The sequence below is a fragment of the Herpailurus yagouaroundi genome, unplaced genomic scaffold, assembly GCF_014898765.1.
Source record: "Herpailurus yagouaroundi ecotype Mexico unplaced genomic scaffold, PumYag 208, whole genome shotgun sequence".
Lineage (NCBI taxonomy): Eukaryota > Metazoa > Chordata > Mammalia > Carnivora > Felidae > Herpailurus > Herpailurus yagouaroundi.
In genome coordinates this window covers 3,387,245-3,413,071 of record NW_024412439.1, presented here as the reverse complement: position 1 = coordinate 3,413,071, position 25,827 = coordinate 3,387,245, and the positions used below count along the sequence as shown (strand labels likewise).

The following is a 25,827-nucleotide window of genomic DNA, read 5'->3' as shown; positions in this document are numbered from 1 at the left end:
TTGGAGCCCTGGGGCTCATGTGGTACCTGGAAATGGGGAGCTCTGGCCACAGAACGAGGAGCAGGAAGAGCGAGGAGTAGCAGATGGGAGAGTGGGTGGGGGTGCAGAGCACTGAGCCTCCAGGAGTCGGCAGCTACCTGCCCCCCAAGCCCAGAGCCCCTGCACCCCACCCCTGCCTGTGGTCCTACAGGGCTCTCCCTAAGGATTCCCCCAGCTGGTGGGCAAGATTATCCTACGAGAGAGGCCTCAGGAGACTTTGTGGCACTCTTGGGGACGCAGGAAGCTCAGTCCAAGTAATGACAGCAGCAAATACTTCTTCATAACTCACATGGACAAGGCATTGTCCTAAATGCTTTGTGCCTATGACCTTATTTCATGAACAACTCTGTGGTACGCGATTAGCTCCATCTGTTCAGGCGAAACTGAGGCACAGGGTTAGAGATCACGTGACTAAAGATCACATGCACAGGAAGAAAAAAAGAGTGAAGATGCAAACGCAGGCACTATGGGTACCCAGAACGTACCCTTAGTCACTGCAGAAACATCTGGGCCTTTCTTTCCCTTGTGGCCCCTCAAGCTCTGGACAGCCGGGCCCAGCCAGGCTGAGATGTGAGGTAGTACCACGGGGACCAGAGGGCCTGGTCTCTCCCATCCCCGGCATTGCAGAGCAGAAGGTGGCCCCGTGGTGGCGGCCACTGCTGCCCCTGGGGAAAAGGCCCCCTGCTTGAACGTCGCTTGTGCCTTCTTCCCTTCAGCCTCAAGGCTGTCCTGGCCGGGAGCCCTCCGGACAACACGGTGGACCTGTCGGGCATCCCGCTGACCTCGCGGGACCTGGAGCGGGTGACCAGCTACCTGCAGCGCTGCGGGGAACAGGTGGACAGCGTGGAGCTGGGCTTCACCGGCCTCACGGACGACATGGTCCGGCAGCTGCTGCCGGCGCTCAGCGCCCTGCCCCGCCTCGCCACGCTGGCACTCAACGGCAACCGGCTGACGCGGGCCCTGCTGCGTGACCTCACCGACACCCTCAAGGACCCCAGCAAGTTCCCCAACGTCACGTGGATCGACCTGGGCAACAACGTGGACATCTTCTCCTTGCCCCAGCCCTTCCTGCTCAGCTTGCGCAAGCGATCCCCGAAGCAGGGCCACCTACCCACCATCCTGGAGCTGGGCGAGGGCCCGGGCAGTGGGGAGGAGGCCCGGGATGGGCCAGTGGGCCAGGAGGACCCTGGAGGCGGCCCTCAGGATCCTGCTGAGGACCGTGAGGGCAGGGAGAACATAGGCAGAGTTCAGACATGACACAGACGTAGGGGGGCCTCCCCAGGGAGTCCTGGTGGAGTAAGGTGACTGAGGCAGGCTAGGGGGCCCCACTAGGGGCCTCAGGCTGTCCCCCAAAATTGGCCAGGGCAGCCCCAGCCACGGGAGCCAGACTGTAGCATCTGGAAAGGGGGTTGTTAACACTTCTCTTCGGTCTCCACTGCCCCCTTGCTAATCTCCTCTGCTCCTGAGAAATCATCCTTGGCAGATTTGTGGGAGCAGTCTGTTTGGAGATGCGGAAAGCTTAACCCAATGTAAGAACTCACCCACAGGAACAGAGTGCAGTTCTGGCCCTACATCTAACTTCCTATTTCCTGATAGAGAATTTTTTTCCTATTCTGGGAAGCAAACTCCAGCCAGATGCTACCCTGATAGCCCAGATGTGTGCCCCCGCTCAAGGCAGGTTGGAATCTTTACCCTCGTACCTGGCTGAAGGTGGGGGGTTCGGGCACTGGCTGCCCAGAGACTCTAAGAGCCTAGTCTCCATCCTGACTCCAGTAGGCTCTACCTCCTCCCTGTAAAGCCCTGGGGGCTCTGAGGAACCACTCTGAGTCTCCGCCTCCATTTCTGAAGCCGCACCTCCACCTGGGATTCCAGGGCCCCAGCCCAGGCCCAGCCACCCCATACCCTTCAAGAGCATCCCAGAATGCCTACAAATACCGGCATGCATAAAAAGGCCCACCCAGAAACCCTACACCATAACCCCTGCCCCAAGCCAAAGTCTACCAGCCCTTCACTAGGGTTCAGTGTTGCTAGTGTGCAAGCCAGAGTACTGCCCCTTTAAAAGGATCTTAAGGGTCTTTCTCAGAATTTCTCAAAGTCCCCAAAGTAATTAGTGATATGGAGCACACTCCCAAAACCTCCTATGGAGGGCTCCTTAAAAAAACCCAAGACCATGGGATTAAACTTCAAACTCTTGGCGGATCTACTGCCTCCCAAAAGTAGAGGTTCCCAAGGAGAGGAAGCAAAGGTTTTTTTCACCCTCTCTTCTTACTCAAGGCCTACAAGCCTTCTAGGCACAATAAGCCTAGACCCAAGGCATAGACTTCAAGTCCAGGGAGATTGGAAAACAGCCCTTTTAAGCTGAAAAAAAGCCCATAGATGGTGACCAGACTGCTCAGGCAAATGGCAGACAGCTGGGAAGCACGGCCTGACAGGCCTCCAGCCTCGTTGACAGGCAAGATTCCAACTCAGGAAGGCAGCAAGATGGGGGCTAGGTCAAGAACCAGACTATGGCACCTTGCCTGCCACTGCTCAAAGGTTGGACTAAGCATAGTTTCAGGAGGTGGAGGCTATGCAAAAGGACGTGGCCCAAGGGCAACAGACTGGAATCAAAGGTGTGGATGCCTTAAATGCTTTGGAACTTTCACCCTTAAAGTCTGAAGTTGTTACAGGAGAACAGCTTAGACCGGACCATACAGATGTTGACAAATGCCAATACCTGGACTGCTCATATCTAACAGCAGTAATCAAACTTTTCTCCAAATACATTTTTAAGAATCAATACTAAAAACCATCCTTTATTGTAGTACTGGTTTATTGTAATTGCATGGAAATGCTAATTTCAGGAAGAAATAAGCTTTAAGCTTAAGAACTCAGACCCTCACCCAACAGAATTTATACAAAATTAAAAAGTGCAGAAAGCTCTTTGGGCAAGGGAGAACTAGAAATATCTTTGTAACACTAGAAAACCAACAGTGACAAAAACACATTTGTTGGTTCTACTGCTGGTAACGGAATGGGCTCTGAATCTCAGCCTCAGGTAAGTACTGTTTCCACACCAACTACTGAAGTCTAGGTTTTCAGTCCAAGCTGATGGTGGTCACTGGTCCTCGCATGGCTGACCATTCTCTGGAAGATAGCCTGCAAAGACACTAAGTATCAGTCTCACTCTCTACTCCGACCAACGGTTATTCATAGCATACACAGATATCTTCAGAAAACCACAGGTTCAACACTACACAATCTGCCGGTAATTCCAGCTATTTTTAGGCGATTTCATCATTTGATATCCTTTTTCTGCGTATCAGTTTACACAAAATTAGCTTATTCATTCTACCAAGGAGGGGGAGGGGGCCCTTGTCCAGACAAAAGCTTACCTCTACTTGGGCTGAGCTGTGGCACCACCGGCTTCAACTCCACACTGCTGATCGCTGACTTTCGACAACCCAGCACTCAAAACCTGGGGCAATTCAGGCACCCCTAGACAGGCAGCAGACACCAAAGACAACACAGGTAGGCCTTATCAGGATAGCCTCAACTACAGCTCCCAAGTTCATCGTAATAGTTCTTGGAAACGTTCTGGAGATGCTTTTTTGTAAATTAAACCACAGAAGTCTAGAAGTTTTAAGTGGCTTCTTTGGATATCGTAACCTCCACTTAAGTCACATCAGTTTTTAAAAATACTTAGTTTTAAAGATAGAGAGGCAAGCACGGGCAGGGGAGGGGCAGAAAGAGGGAGACAGAATCTGAAGCAGGCTCTAGGTTCTGACCTGTCAGCACAGAGCCCAATGCAGGGCTGGAACTCATGAACTGCGAGATCATGACCTGAGGCCAAGTCAGGTGTTTAAATGACTGAGCCACCCAGGTGCCCCTAGTCACATCATTTTAAAGATCCCAGACCTAAAGCTGCCATTTTATTTTTTTATTTTTATTTTTTTTTCAACGTTTTTATTTATTTTTGGGACAGAGAGAGACAGAGCATGAACGGGGGAGGGGCAGAGAGAGAGGGAGACACAGAATCGGAAACAGGCTCCAGGCTCTGAGCCATCAGCCCAGAGCCCGACGCGGGGCTCGAACTCACGGACCGCGAGATCGTGACCTGGCTGAAGTCGGACGCTTAACCGACTGCGCCACCCAGGCGCCCCTAAAGCTGCCATTTTAAAGGACGAGGAAAACAATCTCAGCAAATAGGCGATTTGCTCAGGATTATACAGCAGTGAGATGAAAAGGAAACTCATGGGTTTCCTCTGCACTCAGCTCCACGACCACTATGAACCATAATCAGGATCTCAGAGATGTTGCCAGTAAAGGTCAAGGGCTACACGGATACAAGGGATTAGGTTAACCAGATAAAATTCCCACTATCTAACGGGAACTTCACCTAATGTAACAGGGAGGCTCACTCAACCACTAAACTTCTCCAGAGATCAAAACTCACCTCAAGGCAGGCCACTCATCACTCGAAATCTTCAGCTGCTACGATCGGACGCTAACTGGCAACCTGGGTGAATACAGAAAATAAAGGTCACTGCTCAAACCAAGATCCGCCAGGACACCGGCAGCTGGGGAGGACTTGTTGACTGCAGTCAGCCAGGAACTGTTATCGTCAGTTATCGCTTCTGACGGCACTTCCTATAAGTGATTTCATCAGAGCAGTCAAGCACCTCTCCACTCCCCAGTACCGCTCCAGAAACCTGGACACCACCTGGAAACAAGCCGTAATTGCTCCACAAACAACCAGGCCATTGGCTGTTCTCAGCAACACATTGTGATGGTGCGGTGTCCAATGCACAAACCTTACAACTGTAAACTATCAGCCAATTCCACTGCATTTGAGCAACCAAAACGTTCCAAATTATAGCTCCAACCCCGCCCGGACTAGGTCCTACCTTAGGGAGGGATCCTGCTCCCGGCTGGCACATGGAGGGCGACGCGTGTTAAGGGCCAAGTTCTGGCGGTGATGTTCAATCACCCTGTCGAGGTTTCAGCGACTGCGGTCAGACAGGCATAAAAACCGTCAGTTGTCGATTCTGACTGCACTTCCTAATCTCATTATCATCGGGACAGTCGGCCAAGTTCTCCTCGTGGCCCCCATTACCAACCTCACCCGCGAAGCGCGCTCACGTGCAGGCCGACCCACACTTACCCACTTCTCCGGGGTTGGCGCGCTCCCCACGGCGGGTCCGGGGAGCGGGGGCCCGGCCTTCGGGGACCTCAGGTTCCTGGGACTGCAGCAGCCCTAAGGGATAAACAGGCACGCGGCCCTTGAGCCTCGGTCCCCCGCGGCCCTGCGCCGACTCTCCCCCCACTGACGCGCCCGCCACGAAGCCCGAGCCGCCCTCCACTCCCCACATGAGCCTCCCGAAACCTTTTTTGCAGAAACTAGGAAGCTTCTAGCTCATTTGCCCTTGCCGCCAGCTACTAATTTAAATTACAAAACTCGCTTACCTCCATAGCGACTCTAAAGGAAAGGTCGCTTTAGCTGCGTGCCTTACCTTTAAGGAGTCGGAATATTCCATTCTTAACAAGAGGGCGGGTAATGCTGGCAAAGACTCACGGGAACTTCCAGCCCATTTAACGATGCAGACTCCGCCCCACCACCCCAGGCCACCCCCCTCCTTTAGAGCCCATGGTCTCTTCCATGGCCCAGGATAATGTGACTCGCGGTGCCAGGAGTGCTCCAGGGCGCATGCGTGGGGGCTGAAACACGGTAGCAACGAGGCGTTGGGGCCCCAGGCGCTTGTTAGCTGCGTGGTTTTGTGCGAATCACTCAGCCACCCTGAGCTTCTGTTGCTCCTCTGGTCGTGAAGATACCGGCACCGCAGAGGTTACTCTGAGGATCACATGAGATATCACACCTGAAACAGCAAGCATTCACAAATAGTAGTGCTTCTGACTCTAAGAAGCGCTGCCAGTTTGCTCTCTTCCCGCAGCTATTTCAAAACATCCACGGAGTCTCTCAAAATCCCTTCTTGCTGACAGCTCTCATCACTCTTGAGAATGACCCCTAAGGAGCAAGCAGACGTCTTATCTGGATCCGCTTCCATCCTCTTTTCTCCTGTGCCTGTTCTTCGATCTCACCAGCAATGTAAACCTCTCCCTCTCCGCCAATGCTTTCCTTTCAGCATTTGCACACCCTTAGGTCTTCCCCACTTAAAAAACACTCAATTCGTACGCGTTTTATAAGCACTTAGGACACCAAGGAAGAGCAATTCATTTGGACTGGAGAAAATTGGGGAAGCTATAGCGAGACAACTTGTGGGCTGGTCTTAAGGATTTGGGTGGGGTGGGGGGCTTCCAGCAAGAGCCAAGTGGGGGGTGGGGGTGGGGTCAAATACACAGGCCCATCAGTCTACCTGAAGAATACAGTAAAAGTGCTAAGGACAACATGGAGGACAGCAGGGGTATAGGGGAAGGGGTGTCTGGAAATACTTGGGCAAAACCCTGGAGGACTGAGGATGCCAGCTAGGGTGTCCTGTGGGCACTGGGGGAGCCTTTTAAGCCTTCAGAGCACATGGGTAACCTGTTTCTCTTCCCTCTTAGGAAGTCCCCTCTGGCGGCCTTGCAGAACAGCTTGGAGGGGTAGGAACTGAGCAGGTAGCCCAGCAGGGAGGGAAACCAATAATCCAGAGCCTGAAGGAAACCAAGGAGCTCAAAGGCTTTGAGAGAGATCTTGGATGTGGCTGGAAGCTGTGGGAAAGGACAAAAGGTGGCTGTGTTGCCGGCGTCCCCCACCACACATCTGTCACGACAGCAGGTATGGCACTCAGGAAAAGACAGCCCCGAGGCTGGGGGCCAGCAGGTGAGGGTCTCCTGTGCCTGGGTTGAGGGCAACAGTAACCCAGTCCTAGACAGAGAAACGCTCACAGAGACATGCAGATGTCAGTCAGCCCGAGGGCCCATTAACTCTGCTTAAATAATGCTTCCAGGAGAGTTAGTCATGAGAAAATATTTATTTATATTTGCCAGCGAAGTTCCCTGGAGCCCCAGAGCCAGCAGGTAGGGCTGGAGAGATTCCCTGGCTCTGTCCTGAATCTGGGCAGGACATCAGCAGGACTCCAGGAGCTGGAGGGGCAGGTGGTCATCCTCTGAGGCGGTGTCCTCCTCCAGTTGGACGGCCAGGACAGGCTTCTTCACGGTGCCTGTAAAAGGATGAAGAGCCCTGTGGCTTGGGCCTGGGGCTGTGTCCCCAGGAGGCAGGCGCCAGGGAAGCAGGAGGAGGCCACAGCCATGAAACCCCATCCACACGCTCTGTGTGCAGCAGGTGATCCCAAAGTCGCCAGCAACCCTTCTCCCTATGTACCCCCTCCTGCGGGCATTTACTGAACCCCTGCTTTGTGCCTGTCAGGGGCTTCCTCCCAGGAGCTTAAAGTCCCTGGAGGTGACAGCCTTTTGTGTTAGAATCTGGAACACCTGGCGGGAAGAAGAACCGGAGGGAAGTGAGAAGTAGGTGTCCAGGGAGCTCAGGGGAGGGAAGAGAGACTCAACCTGTAAGTAAGGCAGATTTGGACACCCATAAGGGGCAGGAATGACACTTGGACAGAGAGAACAGGGAGCAGTGTGGGGGGACTGGCTGTCACATGGAGGGACAGAGGTGTGGGAAACGGGCTGGACTTCAGCGATGTGTCTTCCCCCTGGGGGGTGAGGCCTTCCAGACAGTGAGAGGCGTACCGGGTGGGCCTTGTGTAGTTTTTGACTGCACTGGGGGCTAAGCCTGGAGCAGGAAGACTTGCCTAAAGGAGAGGGTGCAGACGGAGCCTTGCAGTGGTGCAGAAGCTGAAGACAGGAGGGCTGGGGGCAGAGGAGTGAGTGGCTGCCTGAGAGGTCCTGATAATACTCAGCACCAGGCTGAGAGGGACACTGAGCAGGTGTCCAGGCCTCCTGCCCAGGTGAGGAGAGGGAGGGCTGGCACACGCATTACCCGGAAGGGCCAACCCAAGGCCGTCCCTGTTGGGGATGTCCAGTTGGAAGTCCCAGCCGGCAGTGGGTATGGGATACTTGGGGCAAGATGAAGGGCAAGGTGACTTTCAGAGTCTCGGCCTCGAGGTGATAGGGTGGCAGGACTCAGAGGAAGGGAGGCACGCAAAGAGGGCAAGCAGGAAATCTATCGGTTTGTGAGGCCACGGTCAGGGCCCCAGGAGCCTGGGAAACCAGAGGCTGGAGGAGTGTCCCTACCCAGGGGTCAGAGGTGACGCAGGCGCTGTTGTGGGGAGGGGTCGCGCACCACAGTCACAGACAAGTGGAGTCTGCTGGAAAGAGAACAAGAAAGAGGAGAGCCAACGGCAGACCCAAGTGGGAGCTACTGAAGATTCCAGAAAGGGCATGCTGTGGAGACAGCTAATCCTCGAAACGGGTCTCCAGATGAGAGGAAGGAGCCAAGGCCGGTCTTGGTGGCAGGCAGCAGGGTGGAGACAGGAGGGGCCTCCACACACTTGAACGGACAGGACGCAGGCCGTGACTGGGGGGAAAGGCCTAGGAAGTGGCTTCTCCTCAGAGGGGTGGGGGCCGGGGGCTTGGGTAGCAGCAAGGCTGGCCCTGTAGACGGGGCAGAGCCAGTGGGGGCTCAGAGAGATGCCCCCTGAGCTGTGGGATAGGTGGGAGGGGGGGCTCTCTAACTCGTTCCCCCAGGCGCAGCCCAGGCCTGGAAGGGTGCAGCTGAGTGGACCCGGCCAAGAGGAGGGCACGGGGAGGTGAGGGCAGGCAAACATCCTCAGAGTGTCTCCCGGCTGACCCCCTGAAAACAGGCCGGTGAGGAGGTGGGGCTGGGGAGAAAAGGAGGGAAGGGTTTTAAGGGGACTGGGAAGTGGCCATGGAGGTGGTCCTGCCCCAGACTGTCCGTGGCTGTGTGGCTGAACAGACAGAGATGCGCGCGCGCACGCGCGCACACACACATACACACACACACACACACACACACACACACACACACACACACACGGACATCTCTCTCTCCAGAGCAGGGGCTCTGGTCCATGGCTACTCACCAGGGACACCAGGCCCTGCTGGCTCCTCACACACCGTTGGCAGCGTCTGTTCCCACGCAGCCCAGTTCACTTCCTCCACCCTGAGGACAACAGAGCAGCCCTGAGGCCCTGGGAGGCCACCTGTGCAGCTTGCTTTGCCCCGGGAGCGGGGCCCAGGTAGACACGGGGACGGTCAGGAGAATGGGGTTTCTCCGCCCTTCTCGCTGGACACTGGGCCACCCGTCATCCCACCCTGGCCCCGTCCGGGTGGCCACCACCCCGCTGCCCCTGGGCCACGTGTCTGCGTTGGCGGAAACGGGCATCTGTCCCTTCAGGCCGTTCACAGTCACCTGGGTTGCCCTGAATACCCAGAGGAGAGTTTAGATCCTGTGTGTCTTTGTGTTCCTGGGTTCTGGAGCCCTTTTGTGGCCGCTCCGCATGCCCAAGACCCTCCCCTCTCCCACCGCAGACTTTGTTTTCTGTGGAAGGGTCGTAGCCTCTGTGGTCGGGCTGGGGGAGTTAGGAGGGCAGAGCAGACCAGCCCGGGCAAGGCTAGTGTGCTGGAACCTGAGGGTCCCTCTGGCTTCTTGGCCTCCTGAGTGTTGCCCCATTTCAGGCCAGAAGGAGCAGGTCAGGGGAGGGAAGGGACAGGACCGGCTGGGATGGCAGACCGGCATCCCTGACCTCGCCTGTCCAGGGCGGAGTCCCCTGGTGCTCCTGGGCCCTGCCTTTCCCACCAGACCTGACTCCTGGTGGCTGCCCCCCGGCTTTTGCGAGAGTCAGGCCGACCTGTGGTGTGCAGTCTCCAGGGATCGCTGGGTCAGCAAGGCCCCCGGGCCCCCCTCCCCTGCCTCCCTCACTCACCGGAAGCACCAGCGCTCATCAGGGCTGCCATCTGGCCTGGTGCCAACGGTCAGCTTCACGCCTGCCCGCCGCTTCTTCCTTCTGCACCACCAGTAGCCATTCTCCATCTCCAGGACAGAGATGGCTTTCTGGGGACAAAGGACACATCAGACGGTAGCCAGGAGGGTACTCCACAGCACTTTGTAGAACCCGAAGTCTGCTAAGCATGTGGGTTTGAATCCAGCTCCCGTGTCTGATTACCTGTGTGATGTCAGGCCCCCAACCCCTCTGAATCTCCGTTTCCCCGCTTGCAGGCGGACGGGTGTTGGAATTTGATTTGCTCTACCCACACGTGTGCCTGCCCGCCGGCACACAAGTGAATTAGGTGGGGCACAGAACTTTGCCCATGAGGGCACGGCTCGGAGAAGATAGGGGGCTCGCCCAAGGTCAGCAGTGAATCAGTGGGAGTCCAGCGTTCGGGGCAAAGCTTTCTGAGCACCAACTGCCCACCCTCAACCCTCCAGTCAAGAAGCAGCTATTGCTTCTTCCATGGAAGGCAGATGTCATATCAGCCCCCAGCTATAGGGCCCTCTGCTGGGGCCCAGGATTGCACGTCCCGCCTGCCTCACCCACTAAAACAACCCCATTGACTGTTTGATAAACACAGGACGGGAACTGCATGAGGGCAAGGACGCGATCTTGTTCTCTGCTGTGTGTTCCGCCCCAAAGAACTGAGAACTAAGCTTAGCTCGTGGTAGACACTCAAGAGATACTTGACAATGTTAACCGTTAACCCTTTCAGCAACTACTACGTGCCAGGCACCGTCCCCAGGGCTTTAGATCTATGAGCCCATTTGATCCCCACAACAGCCCTAGGAAGGAAGGAATGGATCAGGGGGCCCAGCTCAGCTGGGTCCTGCACACTCCTCACCGGGCCCAGAACTTGGGGAAAGGGAGGGGAGCGCCCCCCCCCACCGTCGCTCTGCAGTACCTGCAGCTTCCAGATACTCCAGCTGTCGGTGGCGACACTGTTGACGGTCTCGCTCATGAGGGCGATGAGCATGTTGAGCAGCAGGATGTAGGTGAGCAGCACGTATGCCAGCAGCAGCAACAGCACGACGCCGCGGAAACGCAGCTGGTCTTGGAAGGCCAGCTCCCCCATGCCGATGGTGAACTTGAAGAGCTCCAAGGAGGCGTCCAGGATGCCACCGTATGGGGACGAGCTGCCCCCCTCGTCCTCCCGTCCCACCCCAGGCTGTGCTGCCTCCGTGACATTGGGGCCCGTGGGGACCCTGGAGTCCAGGGCTTCCCGGCTCAAGCTCACCAGGGCTGCAGGAGGGAGAAAGGGGGATCCTCAGCCTGGGGAGACCAGGGGGCAGCCTCGAGGGTGTACAGAGCGGGCAAGGAAGAGGCAGGGGCCAGAGTGGGGAGCCCTTACCTACAGCGAAGCCGAAAAGGAAGACTAAGTAGACCAGCAGGAAGCGGAGTAGGTCCCGCAGGATGACCTAGAACACACACACCCAGGAGCCGGAGTGGGTGGCCGGCCCATTGGGCATGACCTACAACCCCTGCCTCCGCCCTGAGCATGGGTTCCCTTGTACACACCATGCACACACACACACACACACACACACACACACACACACACACAAATCTGTGCATCCCACACTGAACAGACTGGTCTTTTAACATCACTTTCTTGCTTACAACCATCCAGGGTGAAAACATGAAGCACAGAATTACCCTAGGATCCAGAAATTCCACGTCTGGGCAATAGACCTAAAAGAACTGAAAGCAGAGACCCAAACAGGTACTTGCACACCCCTGTTCACAGCAGTGTTACTCACAATAACCAACGCAAGCATCCACTGATGCATAAAGGGATAAACAAAATGGGGTATATACACACGGTGAAATGTTACTCCGTCTTAAAAAGGAATGAGATTCTGAGACGCGCTACAACATGGATGAACCGGGAGGACACTGTGTTGACTGAGCCTAGCCAGTCCTAAGAGGACACAAACCGTAGGATCGCACTTCTATGAGCTACCTAGAGGAGTCAAATTCATAGGGACAGAAGGAAGAATGGTGTTGGGGCGCCTGGGTGGCTCAGTTGGTTTAAGCATCCGACTTTGTCTCAGGTCGTGATCTCACAGTTCATGGGTTCGAGCCCCACGGCGGGCTCTGTGCTGACAGCTTGGAGCCTGGAGCCTGCTTTGGATTCTGTCTCCTTCTCTCTTTGCCCCTCCCCCAATCATGCTCTGACTCTCTCTCTCTCTCTCTCTCTCTGTCAAAAAATGAATAAGCATTAAAAAAAAGAAAAAAAGAATGATGTTGCTAGGGGCTCAGGGAGGGGAGTGGGGAGTTCATGTTGAATAGGGGGACAGAGTTTCAACTCTGTAGATGGATGATACTTAATACTGTCCCCCTAAAGGTAGGATAATATTATGAGGGTATTTAATATCACTAAACAGTACACTTAAAAATGATTAGGATGGGGGAGGCTTAAGCCCCCGACTCTTGGTTTTGGCTCAGGTCATGATCTCGTGGTTGGTGAGATCGAGCCCAGCATCGGGGTCCATGCTGAGTGTGGGAACTGCTTGAGATTCTCTGTCTCCCTCTTCTCTGCCCCTCCTCCACTTGTGCTCATGCACGTGCACTCTCAAAAATAAAAATAAATTATTAAGATAGTACATTTTGTAATGTATATTTTGCCACAATTAAAAACGTTTTTTTAAACCTCTGGGGCTTCCAGACCCCTCCCCATGGACGACGAATCCCCAACTTCCTCCCTCCACTCACTCTCCCCAGCCTCCTTGCTCTGTCCCAAGTGCTCCAAGCTTGTCCTGGCTCCTGGCCTTTGCCTCCGATGCTGCTTCTCTGAGTCTGCGCTGGCTAAGTCATTTTTCTGGTCTCATCCGTCACCTCTTCAGAGAGGTCTCCCAGACCATCCCATCTAAAGCACCCGCTGCCCCAGTCATTCCCCAAGGCATCGGCCTATGTACTTCCTCCATAGCATTCAGCAACCTGTAATGTTCTCATCTATTTCTCTTAGTGCTTCCATTTCCCCCACCAGAATGTCAGATGCAGGAGAGTTGAGGACTCGTCTGTTTTGTCAGCAAACAAAGGAGCATATTCCAACACTTAGAACGGGACCTGGCCCACACCTCAACTTCTGTTGAATAAATAAATGAACGCAGACACATCCATATGCCCAGGTGTCCCGGGACACAGGCACATGGATGAGCTCATGTGCATCGTCTCTGCTCCTTCGGTGTGCAAGGATGCACTAGCAAACACACAGATATCCTTGTGTTTGCTCAAACCCATGCAGAGCGCGGACCGCGGAGGGCAGGTGTGTGCACGCTGGTACTCATGCTCGTGCTTGAACTTGGGTTTGTGATGCACAGGCAGACATGCTCGTGTTCTCCTCTGCCCAGGAGGAGGGCACCTGCCTGCTGAGGCCAAGAGGGTCCTGTCGGCACGGTGTCCAGCTTTGCCTGGTCACCGCGCCCCGTCTCTCACCTTCTGGATCATGACACTGTAGATGCCCGTGTGTTGCAAGCCACGTGTGTAGTAAAGTAGGTTCAGCCAGCCCAGCACCAGCGAGGACACCAGCAGGGGCAGGTACCACTCGACGGCCAGGAAACGCAGCACCTGGGACACCACCGTGAGCAGGGCCTGAATCAGGCTGCGTGGGAACAGAGTTCGGGTCAGCTTGCAGGCCACCTGGCGAGCTCCCTCCGCCCCCGCTTGCCCCCACTGGCCGGCACCGACCACCCCTGCCTCTCCCACCATCCATCCATCTAGATGGATGAGAAGTCCTCCATCTGCCTGGGACTGGACCCAGTCAGGGGTCATTTAATCCCTGTGGGCCTCAGGTCCCTCCCCTGTAAAACGGGGGTACTAGGAACAGCACCTGACTCATGGGGCATTTGTGCAGATTCAGTGAGCCACAACATGTAAAGGGTTCAGGCTCCGCTGGCACGTAGCGCTCAGGGCACGTAACTATCACGAGCACAAGGAGCCCCAGGCCAGACAGCCTGCACTTTGGTCCAGGCCCCAGGCGCTCCCCGGCTCCTGTCCTCGCCTCTCCAGCCGGCCTGGCGCCTGCTGCCACACCAGCCGCTCCCCGGGGCTGAGACAGGGGAAGGGAGTGAGGCCCCACGTACAAGAGGATTTCAAAGTAGCTGTCCAGGAACGAGATCCAGATGAACAGACGGCGTCTCCAGAAGTACCACAGCTGTGGGGGGCGGGGGGGGGGGGGAGGAGGGGGTAAGGAGAGGAGCAGGCGGTGGGGCAGAAATTTGCTGTCCAGGCCACAGAGCAGCCCTGCTGGGCTCCCCACTGCGTCCCCTGCCTGCCGGCCTGGCTTTGCGGAAGTCTGGCCAGGACCACCTCACAGGCTCAAACAGCATCTTGGACTTTTGTGGGGTGGGGACGGGGGCTCATGCTAGCTGAGAAAGCTGTGAAGCCTGTTTCCAAAAAGTGAGGCCACCCACAGACACCCGGACAACGCCAGGCGCCTCCTCGCTCCCTGTGGACCCAGGCGAAGAACGCACTCTCACTACTCAGGCCCAGGGGAAGAGCTCCTTTGCCTCTCCTCACCCTGGCCCCACGGGGACCCTCCTGTACTCCAGCCAACCTGGATCTGGTACCAAAGTCCCACCCACTCTGAGACAGGCTCCATGGCACAGTGTCCAGCCTGTCTCCTGCACTTTCACCTGAAAAGGAGCCACCGGGGGAGTCGGGCTGCGCGCACCTGCTCCAGCCTGTCTGTGCTCCCCCCCACCCCCAGGAGGAATGTCCCAGCCCGGCCAAGGGACCTGGGGGTGGGGGGCTTCCAGCTCCACTTTCCAGGGAGCAGAGCCGGCGTGGCGAGGAATCATGGGAGTCATTTGCTGCCCCTCAGAAACCCCAGAAAGCACAGCAGGGAGATACTGGCCCCAGAACCCAAGGCCCTCAGCTGCCCCGAGGCTGGTAGTGATGGGACAGTTTCCCGGAAATGAAGGGATTGTGGTTAACTCAGTCTAAGTCTCCTCCTAGGGGAATTCTAGTTTGTTTCTGGGAGCCACACGGAGTGCTGGGGTCATGGGGTGCGGAGGGGGGATGGGAGGAGCCCTCACCTGGCCCACGAGGAGGTAGACCCCCCCAAGCAGGATCAGGATGTGGCCCAGCAGCAACATGGAGCCTCCAGTCGTCACTTTCAGGGAGAGGAAGGCCTGCGAAAGAGACACTCTGGTAGGACCTGGGACCCGAGTCCCCTCCCAACAGTGACGCTCCTCACTGAGGGCCCATTCTGAGCATGAGCTGTTGGAGAAGCCACGCAGAGCAGCACAGGGAACATGGGCTCCCGGGCAGGCCCCCCCCAACCCCAGATTCTAGCCTGTTGTAGAGGCACGCTGTATAGTGGTTATGACGGTGGGTTCAGATCCCATCTCCCCCACTGACAGCCTGCATGAGCCTGGATAAGCCACTTAACCTCTCTGTGCGTCCCTCCCGTCAACTGTAAACCGGGGATGCTAACAGTTCATCGTTCTCAGAGGGCTGCTCTAAGCATTAATTAAATAAGCTAACACCTGTCACTCCCTGGAAATACTTTGTCACCTATGGTGAGCACCCAGCCCGTATTAGTAGCGTGGTTATCATCTCTGCGGTGCTGGCTTCGGTACCCACTAGCTGCACGAGAGCTTGGGTGCGTCACAGTGTTATCAGGTGCAGGTGGGGGTTGGCAATCCCTGCCCTATCTTCTTCCAAGGCTGGTCCCAGGAGGCCTCCCTCCCCCAGCATGCGCCCCATCCCCTCCCCCCCCCGCCCCCCACCTGCTGTACCTTCTCCAGGGCAGGCTGGTGGTAGGCAACAGCAGTGAAAAGGAACATGTACATCAAGTAACACAGGAAGTTGAAGAAGAATCTGGGGATTAGCAGATCCCATTTCGCCTGTAGCAGTTTGTTCAGCGGCTCCAAAACCACCATCCGGTGTCGGTGCTGGGGTGGGAGTGTGAGAGCTGGTACATACAGGGGTCTGCTCATGTCAGGCTCAACATGAGGGCTGAGGGAAATGGGGGGGGGGGAGCCCCAAATGACCCTGCCCCACCGGCCTCTACCCAACCCTCATGGCTATGGGCTGGCGGAGCGCCTCATCCTCCAGTCCAGAGCAGGTGGCCACCGGGACCCCCGCATGCTCCCCATGGGCGTGGGACCGGTGTGTGTGGAATGAGCATGGGCCCAGAGGCTGGGGTCGGGGCATGCAGCCACATCCCCACTGGCACAGTCACAGGGCACGTCCAGGAGGCAGCCCTGAAGTATGGAGCTCTGCCAGGCCCCCTTTGCACCCCTCCCTGGGCCCCAGTGGGCTCACCGGGCTTCTGCAATGAAAGGCGATGATCTCCAGCACTGAGTTCTCCTCCCAGCTGTCCACAGAGGCCAGGTCATACAGCGACACCCGGACAGGCCCATAGCACCACTCGGTAAACTTCCGGGAAAGTGGCTGCCACGGCCCTGAGAACTCCCGCTGCAGGATGTGTCTGAAAATCTGCAGGGTGAGGCACATGATCTTGGCCTGTGTGGCCACCTCCCAGCACTGACCAGGAGGCTGGGAGCTAGTCGGTACCCTGCAGACCTGCCCACCATCTACAAAGCTACAAGCAGACACCCGCAGGGGTGCCTGAGTGGCTCAGTCGGGTAAACTTCCGGCTCTTGGTTTCAGCTCAGGTCATGATCTCATGGTTCGTGAGTTCAAGCCCTGCATTGGGCTCTGCATTGACAGCGTATAGCCTGCTTGGGATTCTCTCTCTCCCCTCTCTCTCTGTCCCTACTCCGCTTGTGCACTCTCTCTCTCAAAATAAATAAACTTAGGGGAGCCTGAGTGGCTCAGTCAGTTAAGTGGCTGACTACGGCTTAGGTCATAGTCTTGCGGTTTGTGGGTTCAAGCCCGGCATCAGGCTCTGTGCTGACAGTTTGGAGCCTGGAGCCTGCTTTGGATTTTATGTCTCCCTCTCTTTCTGCCCCTCCCCAGCTCATGCTCTGTCTCTCTCTCTCTTTCTCTCAAAAATAAATAAACACTAAGAAAAAAATTTTAGGAACACTTGGGTGACTCATTCAGTTAAGCATCTGACTTCAGCTCAGATCATGATCTCACGGTCTGTGGGTTCGAGCCCTGCATCGGGCTCTGTGCTGACAGCTCAGAGCCTGGAGCCTGCTTCAGATTCTGTGTCCCCCCCCTCTCTCTGCCCCTCCCCAGGTTGTGCTCTATCTTGCTCTATCTCTCAAAAAGAAATAAATGCTAGAAAAATATAAAAATTTTTTTAATTAAAAAAAAAAAAACAGATACACGCACACAGCCCGTACACACAGATCCTTGTGTATATAAACTCTTCTCACACATCCTCACATGCTCAGCCACAGTGTAAATATTCTCATCGGCTCACCTATGTTCAGACCTGCCAGTGAACCTGGCTCTTCCTTCCCCACTTCTGCCCTGAGGTCTCTTCCTTGGAGCCCCTACATGGCAGAGGGACCCCAGCCCAGAGGTCCTTGAGGCCCCTCGAGACCAGAGGTTCCCGGCTACACAGGTGTGTACCCTTCTGTGGTCAGAGCTCAGAGCTTCCACCAGACTAGAAAGTATCCCTAACTCGAACAGGTTAAGAAGCAGTTTGTTTTGGGGTGCCTGGCTGGCTCAGTTGGTGGAGCATGTGACTCGTGATCTCGGGATTGTGAGTTCAAGCCCCAACTTGGGTGTAAAGATTACTTTAAAAAAACGGGGGGGGGGGTGCTTAAGTGGCTCAGTTGGTTGAGCAGCCGACTCTTGAATTCAGCTCAGGTCATGATCCCAGGGTCATGGAATCAGCTCCAAGTTGGGCTCCATGCTGAGCATGGAGACTGCTTAAGATTCTCTCTCTCTCTCTCTCTCTCTCTCTCTCTCTCTCTCTCTCTCTTTCAAAATAAAGAAGCTTAAAAAAAAAAAAAAAAAAACAAAGAGACCAATGATCTAGAATGTTGCTCCAGGCTCTTTCTGCAGAAAAATCAAAGGGGATCCTGTTGCTTCCTAGAAAGGTGGGGGCCAGGCACTCACCTCGATTTTGCCCTCCTTGGCGGCCAGCTTCAGGGGTGTGAGGCCCTGCAGGTTGGGGATGTCTTCGAGCTGCACTGTGGGGCAGAGGCGGGCGCCGGCTCGGAGAAGCCCATCGTACATGCGGATCACCAGCGCACTGTTCTCGGCCGAGTTATCTGCGATCATCACCAAGGCGTGCAGGGCAGTGTTGCCCAGTGAGTCGGCCGCCTGCAGGCTGGCAGGCTGATGCTGGTTCTCCAGGAGGTAGGTCACCACATCCCACTGCCCGGTGCACGCGGCCAGAGAGAGGGGCAGCTCGCCTGGGGGTCAAGAGGGACAGCTTGAGCCTCAGGCCTCCCAGCTTCCACCTGACTATGCCTCACATTCCCAGGACAGAAAGCCTTTAAGAGAGTCAGGGCTCGGGACCCCAGGTCTGCCCGGGCCTGTGCTGAGAGGGAAGATGGTCCCAAGCCCCATTTAGGGCGGCTGTGCCTTTTCCTACGAGCCCTGGTAAAGTCATTTCTGTCCAGCTCTTGACCCCAGGGAGAGGTGATGGAAGCTTTTTACCATCTAAGGGCTCAGAACAGAGGTCAGCCAACCAAGGTTCCCATCTCCTTGCCTCCTTCTCTTTTCTTCACCAGAGCCCAGCCCCACTGCCACCTGGCATCGACACCCCTTTAGACTTTCCCCCACACCGGTTCCACCAGCCCATTCCCCTGTCCTGGTCTGGGAGCGGATGTGTGACGAGCTTCCTTGGCCAGACAAGGCTAAAACATCTCCTAAGACAAACTGCTTTTGCAGGCAGCCCGGTGACTAGAAGCACAAGCCCTTGGGGGTCAGACAGATCTGAGTTTAAGGGTCAGCTCTGCCACACATTTACCGTGCAACCTCGTCCCCTCTGCACCTCAGTTTACCCAAGAAAGGCTCCTCACCGAAGTAGAAGCAAGTCCCCTGGCTCTTCTTCTGGAAGAAGTGGCCACAGGCCCGGGCATGCACATCGGCCCCATTCTCCACCAAGAGCTTCACACACTGCAGGCTCCTCTTCTCGATGGCAATATGCAGGGCACTGTGGCCTCGGTAGTACTCATCCGTGCACTGGGCATTGACCAGGGGCTGGGGATTGCCAGAGTCCCGGTCAATCTGCAGCAACGGCAGGATGCAGGCGTTGGCCCCATCCCGAAGGTTCAACACGGCCTTCATCAGGCACGTCTTACCCGTGGAGCCCTCTGTGGGAGAAGGGGAGGGGAAGGGGCACCAGGGTGCTCAGACCTGGAGTGGCCGGGCTGCCCACCAGCTCCAAAGCACCCCTTGGGAGGATAAAAAAAGATTGTCACACACGACCGGTGGAAACACAGCCATGCGATAGGGTATTAAGGCTCCAACCAACAAGTATTAAACTACCAACAGGTATGGCTACAATTTCTGCCCTAGAAAATAGGTTTCTAGGACGTAATTTGTCCTGTGCGCAAAGTTGTCTACAGAACACCCAGAGCAATATTCGTTAAACGGCTCCATCATTTGATAGCTCTCTCCTTAGGCAAGTCACTTGGCCTCTCTTGACCTCGGTTTTCCTGACTGTAAAATGGGAATGTTCCAGGGCTGTTATAAGGGTCAAATGGAATCACATACAAAATTCTTGGCACACAGAGGGCCTGGCACCCAGTACGTTGAGGTCAAAAACGACAACCAACCTAAATGGCCACCATTGAGGAATAGTTAACTAAATCCTGGTAAATGTACGCAACAGAAAAGCTCTGCAGCTGTTAAAGTGACCAAGTTAGAAGTCTATGCACCCAAGTGTAAGTTGTCACAAATGGGTATATATGGCCCAACCCCTTATGTAAATATATACCTGATAGATTTAAATGGTTTGAAAAGATATATCCCAAATCATGAACAGGGATCCAGGATGTCGTAACGTTTTTAACCTCACCTTATACATTTCATTATGGTCAGAATCTTCTGGAATGCACAAATGTTACTTTTCTGACATTGGGGCTGATTTTCTTTTAAAAAAATTTTTTTTTCAACGTTTATTTATTTTTGGGACAGAGAGAGACAGAGCATGAACGGGGGAGGGGCAGAGAGAGAGGGAGACACAGAATCGGAAACAGGCTGCAGGCTCTGAGCCATCAGCCCAGAGCCCGACGCGGGGCTCGAACTCCCGGACCGCGAGATCATGACCTGGCTGAAGTCGGACGCTTAACCGACTGCGCCACCCAGGCGCCCCTGGGGCTGATTTTCTAATCAGGCCAAACCATAAAGATGTTTAGATTTGGGGCAAAAATAATGACACTGTTATTTTAAGATGAAAGGAAAAGAAAAGAAAAGGAAAGGAAAAAAAGGAAAGAAGAAAAGAAAAGAAAAAAGGAAAAGAAAAAAGACAAAAGATGCACCGTGAACCAGTGAGTATCCATTTGGCCACCAAAGTGGGCTGAAGATGGCGGAGGTTGGCCAGGAGCCAGGGGGAGGGGAGGGAGCGGGAGGCACAGCCGTGACCTCAATGAGCTGCCCTCAGCTCTGTCGGCAGGGCCTCCCTGCAGCCATTTAGGCAGGAGGGCTGCTAAGAACAGTCACCCCTTGGCTCCTGACCACGGTCAAGGCCACCCATTCAGCCGAGTCTCAGCACAGGGCAGGCCTACCTGTGTACTCTGAGTCGGTGAGGTACTTGCTGGTCCGAGACAGGTACTCTGCTAACCCAGCCAGATCCTCGGGGACGCCCCGGGCCACCACGCTGAAGAGCCGGTCACGGTCAAAGCGGTTTGGGTCTGGCTGGCTGTGGGGAGGTGACTTGTGTCTGATGCTATGGAAGAACCATGCTTCCCCCCACCCCGAATGCCCCCCATCCCAGGGAGTCCTTCCAGGGCATCCTGTGAGCACTGGGCACCCTGCAGGCCTGAGAGCCCTCTGGGAGCCTTTCTGAGGGCCTCTGCCCAGTGCAGACCAAGGAGACCCCAAGTGCCCAGAGTCCTAGGCCTGTCCAGGGCACTAGTCCCCAGCATCCCCACGACTCCAGATTTTTTTCCGCATCAGGCGCTTATCATTTGCCAGGTGGCTCGATGGTCTTAAAACAGGCTCGTTATCCCAGAGAGGATTTCAGCACAGGAACCTGTCATGCTCTTGAGCGGGAGTCCAGGTGGGGATGGGACCACAGGAGGTACCCACAGACTGTTAGGGGCTGTATGCCCTGCTGGCCTAGACAAAAGAATCAAGAAAAGGCCTCATCCTCTCAGAAACCAGCTCTAGGGGCGCCTGGGAGGCTCAGTGGGTTAAGTGTCAACACTTGATTTCACGGTTCAGGTCATGATTTCATAGGTTGGTGAGTTCGAGTCAGGCTCTGCAGCAGAGCTTGCTTGGATTCCCTCTCTCTCCCTCTCTCTCTGCCCCTCCCCTGCTCACACACTTCCTCTCTCTCAAAATAAATAAATAAACCCCAAAAAAGTTAAATAAATAAATAAGAGAACCCCCCGATCCTCTCAGAAACCATCTCGAGACTGATAATGGTGTGGTTGCACCTTTAACCCTCACTTCAGCCCTGGGGATCAGCAATCTCTATTTTCTCCATTAGATGAACAAAGAGGTAAAGTAACTCGTCCAAAGCCACAGGCGCAGGACTGGGGCTCACCTGGGGGAAGTCGTCTAACTCACTCCAGACCCTGACTCCTAACCCCCAGAAAAATTCTAGGCTGGGCAGACAGAAGTTTCTCAGAGACACAGGGGCCTAGCGCTGAAACCTATCAGATGCTCACCAGAGTTTTACTGAGAAACCACACTTCGGGGAAAGGCCCCAGAAGAGGTCTGGTAGCCCCTCAGCATCTAGCAGTTTCTGGTGACAGGGGAGGGAGGGGAAGGAGTGTGGGGTTCCCCTCCTGGGCCTGACGCTATTTACAGAGGCCAGCCTGCCCCTGGGGCTTCTGGAACTGTCACCAGTGGATATAAAGGGACAAAAAGAGGTGGGAGACCATTGGAAGCTCTGGGGACCCTCAGGTCCCAGCTTCACCAAGTAAGGGTTAGTGACTCTCTAATGAGCAGGGGACTGTTGGGCTCAGTCATGTGTTAAGCTGCGGCTGTGTGACTGATAGAGCCAGGCCCTGCCTCCCCCACACCAGTTAGTCGCGCGTCTGCCTGGCCTGGCCAGACATACCAACCATCATCTGCCTAGCAGACCACGTGGCCGCGACATGCCCGAGAGGACTCTGTGGCTGACTGGGGAGCCCTATGGGCAGTCTGGCCGGGAGAAGGGGCCATTTGTACAAAATACTTCCCGTCACCGGGTGGCATCACAGTCTTGGGGCAAGGAAACCCAACAAGAGCACAGACTGAGGCACTGAGGGGCATCGAGGGACCTATTCTGCCTGCCAGGGGGACTACTCAGCTCCCAGAAGCCTCCCCCGCAGCCTCCCCTGCCCGGCTCTGAATCTGACCGAGGCCTTCCGACGCAAACGACACAGGGGCTCTGGGCTGGGAGCCAAGACTGGTGCCACGTCTCAGACACGAGGAGAGAGGAAGGGGCTTTCCTGGCAGAGTCCCGCCTCGCCCACGAGGATTCTCCAGCCTCGCACATCAGACCTCACGCTGAGGGGGGATGCCAGGCGAGCCCCCCACGCACCCAAAAGCTGGGAAGTCATATACCCCCGGCAAAAGTGGGCTCGCACTGTCTGAACTGGTACTGATCACAGGAGGCTCAAAGTGAAGCAGACTCCTAGCGGAAGACCCCCCAGAGTCCCCTGGGCAACAGGTCCAGCCCTCGAGCAGAAGAGCAGAACCCAGGAGCACCCAGGACACTGCCAGATGTCCCTGACTCTCAACTTGGACCGGAGTGTGGATCACGCTAGCATCCGCGCAGGGACTGTGATGCACAAGGGTCAGGGCACACACAAGGGGTTGCAAGGGTCTGTTGAGTACTTCCAGATGGAAGAGCATGTCCCTGTGAAGAAGAACAGGACCTCAGAAGGCAGAAGGCCAGGAATGACGAAGGTTCCAGAGGGATCAACCCCAGAGAGCAGAGCAGGGTTATGCCTGTCAGGCCCAGGAGCCATCACAGCCAGACTGAGGACCTCCCTCCACCCCTCGCCATCAAGTCTGACTCAGGGTGCTCCCCTGGGCCCCACCCCCATTTGCTGCCTCACCTGACACCTGTTCCTTTGCGGTAGTTGAGGTTCACTTTGATCTGAGGGGGGCAGTCCCGGTCTTCGCTCTGGAATGGTGACTCCATGGGGGGCGGCCCGTCCCCAAGGCCCAGCTTTCCTTTGTCCGCCTCAGTGCCATCTTCTTGGCCTCCGTCTGATGTCTGGAGCCTGAAAGTGGGAGAGCTGGAGGGCGAGGCCATCCTAAGGGGAGGAGGCTGCTCTGTCTGGCTCAAACCTCAGTGGAAACCGAGTTGTCAGAGGCTCCTCTTTCCCTCCTTCTTCCCAGTCCTGGGTTGGGGTAAGAGGTCTGGCTGGGGCCTGCAAAAAGAGAAGTTTAGGGGGCACTTGGGTGGCTCAGTCAGTTAAGCAGCCGACTCTTGATTTCAGTTGAGGTCATGGTCTCACAGTTCGTGAGTTCGAGCCCCACATCGGGTTCTGTGCTGACAGTGTGGAAGCTGCTTGGGATTCTCTGTCTCCCTCTCTCTCTGCCCCTTCCCCACTCGTGCTTGCTCTCTTTCTCTCTCTCAAAAAAAAAAAAAAAAAAAAAAAAAAGAATAAACATTAAAAAAAGAGAGAGAGAGAGAGAAGTTTAGATAGAGGCTGAGTACAAGTAGACCCACCCACCGAGTCAGACCGTCGGGAGGGGGAGGAAGGCCAGGGTGAGGAGAGGGAGGGAGGTTTCCGGTGTGAGGATGGAATGGGGAAGAACAGGGACCCAGTGGGTCTGCCTACTGACGTAGTCCCACGGGAAGGATTGAGACTGTCCCTGACTTTCCCTCCCTCTGATATCTGAGAAGCCACAGCCCCTGGTCCGGGGAAACAAACGTTTGGGGTCACAGCACAAACACAGCATTTCTCTACATACCATCTTGCCCAGTGTCCAATCTTCGCAACAGATAGGCTGTAGGCACCAGAGGCGGGTCATCGAACCTCTTGCCACAGGACGGGAGCATTCTGGGAGAGGCGGTTGGAAAACCGCTGGTCTCTCAGACCTCTCGTTTTGCTACCAGGACAACTAAGGCTCAGAAAGGGGAAGTGACTTCCCCAAGGTCGTCAGCTGTTGGCAGGGCCTGGTCTAAAACCACAGCACTCTACCATGATGTCCTTCTTCAGTTCTCCAAATCTTTCAGAGCCCATCTGTGTTTTCAGTCTGATTCATCTCTGAGGGCATTGAATGCCACCTCTCTGTGCTTTAGGGTCTCTGGGGGCTACAGAGTGGGGAGGGAGCCCCCTGGCTGGCTGCCCAAACTCCCTCTGACAGTCCCACCTCTCGGGCCCTAAGTGGGGCTCTGGGCCCTGACACCTCTTCGTGGGAGAATGGAAACCACAGCCTCCATCACATGGCAAGGGGTGGGGCCCCAGTTGGGGGCAGGGGGAAGGCCCCGGAGCCCCCTAGTGGGTAGAAGCAGAAAGAAGGAAGACAGAGTCAGCAATGGGTGGGGAGACAGCAGGGTGGGAGAAGGGGACAGGGAGCAAAACCAAGGGCGAGAAGATGAGAGGCTGGATGGTGACAGGGCTTGGGCTGGGCCCCGTCCAGCTTCAGGCTCCCACAGCCCTCAGGGACCTGGGGTTGGGGGGCATTTTCCCACAGAAGCAAGAGAGGCAGGGACCTGGCTAGCTGACTCAACATGTAGACTTGTTTGTTTTAGGTTTTTTATTTCAACATGACCCACCATCTATCTAGAAAGATGGACAGCCACTCTGGGGCGTCCTTCCCAAGCCACACACCGTTTAGCCTGGCTTATGTCCCTAACCATCCCCCCGACCCCCGATCTGCCTCCCCGGCTGCCCCCCAGCCCACTGTTTCCAAGCCTCAGCAGCAACAGCTACCTGTCGGGCCCCTGCCGCCTGTCCTGCAGCCCTTACCCGCACCGGCAGGGAGGAAGGGGTCTGGCAGTCCAGGTAGAGGGGAGCCCCTTGAAGACCCTCACTCGGGGCTGGAGAAGCAGGCAGCCTCCCCCCACCCCCCCACTCCGGCTTCCCCGCCCGGATCGGTCGCTGTCAGGCTCCAGGCACCTCCCCCCCTCCCCAATGTGCCCCTATCGCCCACCGACTTACCCCGCGGGCCGAGGCCAGGTCGTGGCGGCCGGGGCTGCTGCGGACCCGCTGGGATCCCGTGCCTCCGGGGTGGTGGGGGCTGCGGGAGGAAGTGAGGCAGGGAGGGCGGCGGGCGTTGACAGCCGGGAGCCGCAGAACCTCCCCAAGCCTGCTCTGAGCTCCGCCAGGGGCTGCGGTCTCGGGGTGTTGCGCACCCTCAGCCCACCCGGCCTGCAGGCATGGTGGGGAGTGGGGTTAAGTCTCCCGGGTCAGGACGGGCTGGCCATCCGCGAGTGACCCGCTGGACCACTGGCCACACCCTGCTCTCGGGGAGACACGCCCCGCCTCCCCACCCCCACTGTGTCTAGCCGGGGATGGCCCAGGTGGGGGGGGGGGGGGTGGTGGCAAGCAGAGGCAACCCTCGGGTGCTGGGGCCTTACCGCAGGTGGGAGCTGGCACGGAGTGGGGGTCCTTGCCCCGCTGTGCCGACCTCTGCCTCCTCCCCTTCCCCACCACATGCCTTCTCAGGCTGGGAACTGGTTGACCCGTTCCAGGGCAGACGGAGCTAATGTGGACGGACCCCAGGGAGAGGACAGACCCAGCCCAGCTCATGACTCTGGGAATGCACGCCACCCGACCAACTAGGAATCTGAGGGGATTTTCCCACCTCTCTCGGGCTTTCCTCCTGCTCCCCCTAGCAGGGGGCCCTGTCAGCTCCACACTCCTCAGCCAAAGACGTTTCCAGCACCTACCAGCCGGGGGGGGAG

The 25,827-nt window shown here is 56.2% G+C and overlaps 2 protein-coding genes, 1 long non-coding RNA gene and 3 other non-coding genes across 7 annotated transcripts in view; 1 reads left to right on the top strand and 5 right to left on the bottom strand.

The window, feature by feature from the left end:
* The window catches only part of LRRC75A (leucine rich repeat containing 75A), a 47,266-nt gene extending 44,436 nt beyond the window's left edge, over positions 1 to 2,830 (top strand). Inside the window, exon 4 of the mRNA XM_040453118.1 lies at positions 756 to 2,830. Coding sequence (XP_040309052.1) covers positions 756 to 1,296 — 541 coding nt within the window. The 3' untranslated portion in view covers positions 1,297 to 2,830. The remainder of the gene's footprint in view (positions 1 to 755) is intronic.
* A 3-nt stretch (positions 2,831 to 2,833) lies between these two features.
* On the bottom strand, positions 2,834 to 5,546 carry LOC121015857 (uncharacterized). Its single transcript, XR_005784002.1, has 6 exons — positions 5,485 to 5,546; positions 5,183 to 5,275; positions 4,926 to 5,027; positions 4,475 to 4,537; positions 3,414 to 3,516; positions 2,834 to 3,177 (listed from the first exon to the last, which is right to left on the bottom strand). It is a non-coding gene; the product is annotated as an uncharacterized LOC121015857 (long non-coding RNA).
* On the bottom strand, positions 3,248 to 3,321 carry LOC121016113 (small nucleolar RNA SNORD65). Its single transcript, XR_005784119.1, has one exon. It is a non-coding gene; the product is annotated as a small nucleolar RNA SNORD65 (small nucleolar RNA).
* On the bottom strand, positions 4,621 to 4,691 carry LOC121016107 (small nucleolar RNA SNORD49). The gene has a single exon (XR_005784113.1). It is a non-coding gene; the product is annotated as a small nucleolar RNA SNORD49 (small nucleolar RNA).
* LOC121016108 (small nucleolar RNA SNORD49) lies at positions 5,032 to 5,102 on the bottom strand. The gene has a single exon (XR_005784114.1). It is a non-coding gene; the product is annotated as a small nucleolar RNA SNORD49 (small nucleolar RNA).
* A 1,424-nt stretch (positions 5,547 to 6,970) lies between the features above and the next one.
* On the bottom strand, positions 6,971 to 25,566 carry TRPV2 (transient receptor potential cation channel subfamily V member 2). 2 transcript variants are annotated; one of them, XM_040453116.1, is made up of 15 exons: positions 25,082 to 25,560; positions 23,024 to 23,341; positions 20,537 to 20,670; positions 18,827 to 19,120; positions 17,916 to 18,214; positions 16,203 to 16,376; positions 15,674 to 15,829; positions 14,969 to 15,064; positions 14,015 to 14,085; positions 13,368 to 13,533; positions 11,281 to 11,347; positions 10,834 to 11,171; positions 9,864 to 9,991; positions 9,021 to 9,100; positions 6,971 to 7,178 (listed from the first exon to the last, which is right to left on the bottom strand). In XM_040453116.1, exons 2-15 carry the CDS (start codon positions 23,221 to 23,223, stop codon positions 7,084 to 7,086), a joined length of 2,298 nt encoding a protein of 765 aa, XP_040309050.1. In that variant the 5' UTR covers positions 23,224 to 23,341; positions 25,082 to 25,560; the 3' UTR covers positions 6,971 to 7,083. The 2 variants fall into 2 exon arrangements, 1 of the variants encoding a protein (XP_040309050.1); XR_005784001.1 differs by lacking the exon at positions 14,015 to 14,085 and having other exon boundaries at positions 7,142 to 7,178; positions 25,082 to 25,566.
* Between the last annotated feature and the right edge of the window lie 261 nt (positions 25,567 to 25,827).

Bases quoted from the DNA above. Each gene is read 5' to 3' on its own strand.
- TRPV2 (XM_040453116.1), bottom strand. From the start codon at position 23,223: ATGGCCTCGCCCTCCAGCTCTCCCACTTTCAGGCTCCAGACATCAGAC. The intron at 16,377-17,915 runs GTGAGTGCCTGG...CTCACCCTGCAG, and splicing joins CCAAGGAGGGCAAAATCGAG to ATTTTCAGACACATCCTGCA. The intron at 13,534-14,014 runs GTACGTGGGGCC...GTTCCCACGCAG, and splicing joins AGCTACTTTGAAATCCTCTT to CCTGATTCAGGCCCTGCTCA.